The 6000-nt window shown below is 33.9% G+C and overlaps 1 protein-coding gene across 1 annotated transcript in view; it reads right to left on the reverse strand.

Annotated features, from left to right (window-relative positions):
- Window positions 1-5205, reverse strand: part of LOC118752760 (protein UBASH3A homolog) — a gene marked incomplete at both ends in the record, with an annotated part of 28079 nt that extends 22874 nt beyond the window's left edge. The window contains 1 exon segment of the mRNA XM_036487631.1: window positions 4965-5205. Coding sequence (XP_036343524.1) covers window positions 4965-5205 — 241 coding nt within the window.
- Between the last annotated feature and the right edge of the window lie 795 nt (window positions 5206-6000).

Here is a 6000-nt window from a genome sequence, read left to right on the forward strand (position 1 = left end):
TGTTAGAAGCGGCAGCGCATTCGCATTACATCTCATATACAAAAATTGTATACAAAAATTTGAGCAAAGTTTTTGAGGAAAAAAATGCCTTACTAAAATCCCTCTAAGACGCGAATGACTAAAACTCCAACACATTCACAAGTAAAACTAACCCATATGCAAAAATGTATATGCCAGTCGAGTCGGATAGAAAAGTGACAATCATTTTACCTGTCATATGATTGACAATGCTGGTAGAATAAGAATTTTTTTTCAGTGACTATCATTTGACCGGTCAGATTATTGTCACTGATGATGGAAAGGTTCACAAGAAAAGAAAATGTGTACATCATTATAAATCAAAATTCAAAAATTCTAGAAGAGAAAGGACGCTATTTTTGGACAGAATTTTCGATACCTTCAACTTTTGTGCAGCATCCGTATTTATTTGCGAGTATTTTTCAGAACGTGTATAAAGCTTCATTCACTCACATGGCACTCATTCGAGGATCGATAGCACGTTTTTGAGAGTTTCGATAGTAAAACTAATTTTTGCGTATGGAACTGAAGAGTCGCAACTTCACACCGAACGAACCGCAGGTTGCCGACCCCTGATACAGTGTCTTCAGATTTTTTTGGAAAAAAATGTTTAAATTAAATTAAGATACTTTTTTCCCCCGGTGTAATTCAAGAAATAGTAAACGCTCTTTACTGTATTTTACATACGAGAACGAAAGTTTAAAGCTCAATTGCTTAGAGTCTGCCAATTTATATGCGGTGTTTTTAATTTTTGGTTCTCTGACTGGTAAGGTACCCGCTATTTTTAACCAGAAGTGTAGTCATCTGCACTATCGCCGAACCTATCGTAGTTTAATTTTCGTGAAATCTATGAAGAGGCGATCACTGAACCGATTTGCTACGAACTTATAAACTCAAAGGCCCCTATTCATAGTCGTAAATTAAAACTCATTCTTGTTAAAATAAAGTTTTAAGTTTAGAATAGATTTTTAAGTTGTGTCAATCATGACATCTTAAAGCGGATTCATCGTTCCAGTTCTGAACTAAAGTTGAAGTTGAGTTCACAACTAAAAAGCGTTCAGAACTTTTCTCAGTTGCCCTCCAAGAGAGAAAAAAACACCAACAAGCACATGAAAGAAAAGTTCTGAACTGTAACGATCAAGGCATAGGCAAAAACAACATTTGCGTGTATTTTGTTGCTGCTTCTGGTCAGGGTTTGAAATTGCTTGACTATTTTCAATGCATTCGCAGTTGCTTAACTACGACTAACACAAATAAATTAGCAAAAGCAGACAGCAAAAGCGAAAAAGAAAAATGATCTCATTTGCTTCAGCTTATAGAGCTGTTTGTTTTTGCTTACACAGTCAGTCTAAGCAACCAGTTTAGAAAAATTTGCTGTTGCTACAAGCTTTAAAAGGCAAAAAAGTGTTGCTATCAGTGATCGGACTTATACCACATTGTGGTAGAACTAACTACCACTTTTTTGAGCAACTACCATACAAGCTCTGAAGGCTACCACATATTTGCGTTTTGAAGTAGTTTAATTTTTGGGAGCAACACTAAACACAGTATGATAACAAGAATGAATGATTACAAGATTTCGCGTTCCCAGCGGCGATAGGATTTAAACATTTTAACAGTTTTAAAAGCAAACAAAGCCGAATGGGAGGATAAAATAAAAATAGACTGTCAAAGAGTAAATCTTCTTAATATTCAATTTTTCGATAGTAAACGTGTTTCAATATCCTTAAAATGCAAAATATATGATTTATAAAAAGAATTAATAAATATTGGAAGTATTAGTGAATTTCAGTGCATTTAAAGTCTCTGAGGCGTTGTTTACATTTACTTGAGAATAGGCAAAACCCAAATAGCAGTTTGTAGAACGCACAACCTTTGTTCACTAAATCGTATTGTAGTAAAAAAAAAGCTGGCAGCACTCCGCAACGTTGGAGAAATCTCTCAAAGTAGGTTCGCAAAAAATCTTTATAAGGAAGGAACTGCTTTGCATTGTCAAGGCTGTTTTTAGTAACTTAAAATTTCCACTTTATTACATGTACTAAAATTTAAAAGTTTTTTCCTGGAGATTCTAAATGAAAAGTTTGCAATTTATGTGAAACGTTGCACAATTTTTTTAATTTTTGCACAAAGTTTGAAACTGGGATTATATGGCCTTTTAGACAATGAACTATACTTTTGTAAAAAATTAATAAACCTCAAACAAACAAAAGAAAAATAGTCAAAACATGTTGAACCTTTTTAATCAAATTTCCTAGAAAGACTCTGAGTATGCAGTTTTGTAGTCCATTGAATTATAGTAGAACAAAGTACAAGTTTCAAATGGCTAAAAATTACGGCTGATTTTTTAGATTTTGTTGTTTGTTGTTGTCAGAATTTTTCTAGGAAATCTAATTAAAAAGGTTAGAAATTTTTACGAAAGTTTGTTGATTTTTTTTTTTAAATACTGCACAAAGTTTGAAACTGGGATTTACACGAGTTTTATTAAAGAATGTACTATATTTTTATAAAAAAATAACCAAAATTAAATAACAACAAAAATAATATGTTAAAACTTGTCCAAATGTGGGGCGGCTATAATTATTTCGACCACTATATTTTTCGGGCCTTGCCTTTTTTAGAGCCTTCTTTTGCCTTTTTTGCGATTTCTAGTGCCTTTCCCGCCTATTTCCCTATTTTATTTTGCCTTTTCTAGCCTATTTCTTTATTTTATTTTGCCTTTTTCTATTAGTTTAGTTTTTAGGCCCTAAAAATCCGTTCCCTGCTAATAACCTACTAACAATAACCGCTTTAAAGCATGACAATGTTGAGTAGAAGTTTACAGGTTGAAATGAATAATGAAATTGTCGAAAATTCGGGAAAAATCTTGTCCCGGCGGAACATTTCAAATTTAATGCAAAATACGGGACGTCCGGCAAATACGTGACATTTGCAACGCTAATATACATACATATGTATTGGATAGCGCATAATGGGAAATTTGGGATGCATTCTAGCTTGCAATCACATTCTTACACCATTTTCATCATTCTCTTTTCGAAACAGATTACAAGTTCAAATGCACCCATTTTCTACGAAATTTCAGCTAAACATTTTATTTAGCAGTTCTGAAAATATATAGCAAAAGAGCGTATTTTCATTATTTGACCATTAATTCAAAAAATCTAACAAATTGAAAAAATAAAAATCAAGGACAATTCTGCTATATAAGTGGTGCTACTGGAGCAGATGATTTTGCTGATTGTCAAAATTATGTTTGTTGTAACTTTTTTTTGTTCATCGTGCGTATAATTTGTTAGCGAAGTTTTTTTTATTTTTGTGCTGCCGCTGGCTTGTTTGAATTCGCCTTGATAAAAATAATTACCTTGTTTATACCTACTCAAGAACCGCATGAACAAAAAAATGATTTGACTCAACACATATTTCTTTCCAGCATTTATACCTGTATGGTTATAGCGCACTCGCTGAAAACGTATTCAAAAGTAAACAAAAGTTGTTATTTTTATGCGATATTTCTTAAATAATTAATTTGCAAGTGGGACCGAAATGGAAGCGAACAAGAATTCAAATTTGTTATAATAATAATTCAAATTTTAAGCCCTGTATGCAGCTCTCAAGAAAACGGCCAAGAAAAAATTGCCATTATTTCGCGTGTGTGTTCAAGGAATTTTGACATTTTTGATACCTCACAGCCTGTCGCCTCACTCTTTCATCAAGAAATAATGGAACGGGCATATGTTTCCGTTGCAAACCTGGGTTGCCTTGTGCTCTTTTTTCACAAAAAACTTTAGAAAACCATAGTAGAAAGAGTGGTAAATTTCTTAAGAACTGCGTACTGCCTTAAGGAAATTTGACTCAAGAAAATTTCTTAGCCATTTCTTGTACGTCATTCTATATGGAGTTTTTGCTTTTCTTGACAGCTGCATACAGGCCTTAAAAGGTGATGTATAAAGAAAATCAGCCTTTTTTCACTTCGCGTCAAATGAGACACTATCTTGAATGGAAGTTTGGTTTATGCTTCCGTTTTGAATCACAGCCAACTGGGTCAAAGCGCTTTATGTGTTGGTATAAACAAGAGCGTATTTTTATTATTTGCACATTAATTGAAAATACCTATTAAATTGAAAAAATAAGAATCAAGGCCAATTCTACTAGGTGGTGCTACTGGAGCAGATGATTTTGATGACAAATTTTTTTGTTCTGATTGACATCGTGCGTATAATTTGTTAGTGTAGTTTTTTATTTTTGTGCTGCCGCTGCCTTGTTTGAATTCGCTTTGATAAAAATAATATTGTACTTGAACGAATTTTCGAAATTTATTTTGTTAATCTTCAAAACTTCAAAAACAGTAGAAATCGTTCGAGAACCTGTTAAGAAGATAGAAGTGTTTTGTTTTTTTTGTGTCGTGGCGATAGGCGACACAATTATCTTCTAATTGCTGACAGGGTCGTTTTCATGGCCAATTCATACAAGGTGGTGGTACCGGAGCTGCTGATTTCAAGACGAATTGTGCTGATTTTCAAAATGATGTTTTGGTTGTACATTTGTTTTTATTCTGATTGTCATCGCAGGTATAATTTGTTAGTGTAGTTTTTTGTTTTGTGTTGCCGCTATCACCTTGTATGAATTCGCCTTGGGTCTTTTTTAAAAGTAAATGTTAATATTAAATATAAAATGTTAATAAGCCACAAAAACATTGACAAATACAGTTAATATTTTGGTTTACAACAAAGCATGTTGTTTGTTATCATTGGTTCAATGCCTACAAATGATACAAAAACAAAACGACTTGAATCATCATTGTCAAAGAGAAAAAAAATATTATTGCATAAGAAAAAAATAGGAGCGGTTCGGGATAGATTTTTTTCCTTGTGCAATTAGACGAACCAGTATAAATCAGCTGCTGCCAAAAATATTTAAAATAATAAGAACTAGTAAAGATAATTTACCTTGAAAAATGAAACCAATGTGATATGTGGTACGTAGTTGTGAGCACCATTCCAACCGCACACTATGCGCGACTTATTCCAAAATTCTTCCAGCTGTTGTAGAAAAGGTCCAGTCGGGCACGCATACAAAATGTATTCACGGGGATTACTTTCGTCTAATGTAGAATCATTTACGTGAGCAAGCAACCAATCGGAAGCGATTTGAACTCCTCTGTTACCAGTTGCAGCCAAGGCTTTTTCTCTGCATAAAAAAAAAATATATATTTTCGAAATTAATTTTTTTTTGTGGTCGGCGGGATTCAAACATCGATATAAAGAAAAAGCGACATGAGACGGGAGGGATCTTCACACAACTTTTTTTTGTATTAAATATTATACTAGTGTCCGACCGAACTCGAATTTTTGGCCGAAACCGAACTGAACACTCGGCTATTTTCTTGAAGTTTGGCCGAAACCGAACAGAGCACTCGGCTAACTCGGCCGAACTTTTTAGAGTAAAAATTTCATAGCTTGAAAAAATCTGTAATTTTACTCAGTGAAATAGTATACACAATATACCAAGCGAGATTACCATCGAATAAACGTTCCAAGCTCCCCCCTTTATATTTACGCTCCAAACCGGATTGCCTTGAGCCATTGCATCTGTAAAGATGCTGCTCTCATTACCACTATAGTGCGTGTTAGACGTAGCAATGTAATAGGGGTATTCTTGATGTCTTGAAAAGCCCTTGCACGGAGCACATACTCGATACTTTTCGTCCGATACCAAGCAATTTTGGTATCGATACTTTTGAACCGAGTACTGAGTAGGTATCGGAAGAATGTACTTGTATCGAAACCCGATTCAGTGACAATTTTATTCCCGGACCTTTATTTTTTAATCCAATTATCATTGTTAATAGTTAAAAATTGTTGGCAGTTTAGTTGCCAACGAAAAGAAAGTCCTACAAAGAAATATCCTCTAATCTGCGTGCACTTTTTGTAAAAACTCATATTTGGCTATAGGAAGCAAGACAAATTAAAAAACGCAATGTCT

This window comes from Rhagoletis pomonella, unplaced genomic scaffold (assembly GCF_013731165.1).
Source record: "Rhagoletis pomonella isolate Grant_MI unplaced genomic scaffold, Rhpom_1.0 Rhpom_scaffold_01822, whole genome shotgun sequence".
Lineage (NCBI taxonomy): Eukaryota > Metazoa > Arthropoda > Insecta > Diptera > Tephritidae > Rhagoletis > Rhagoletis pomonella.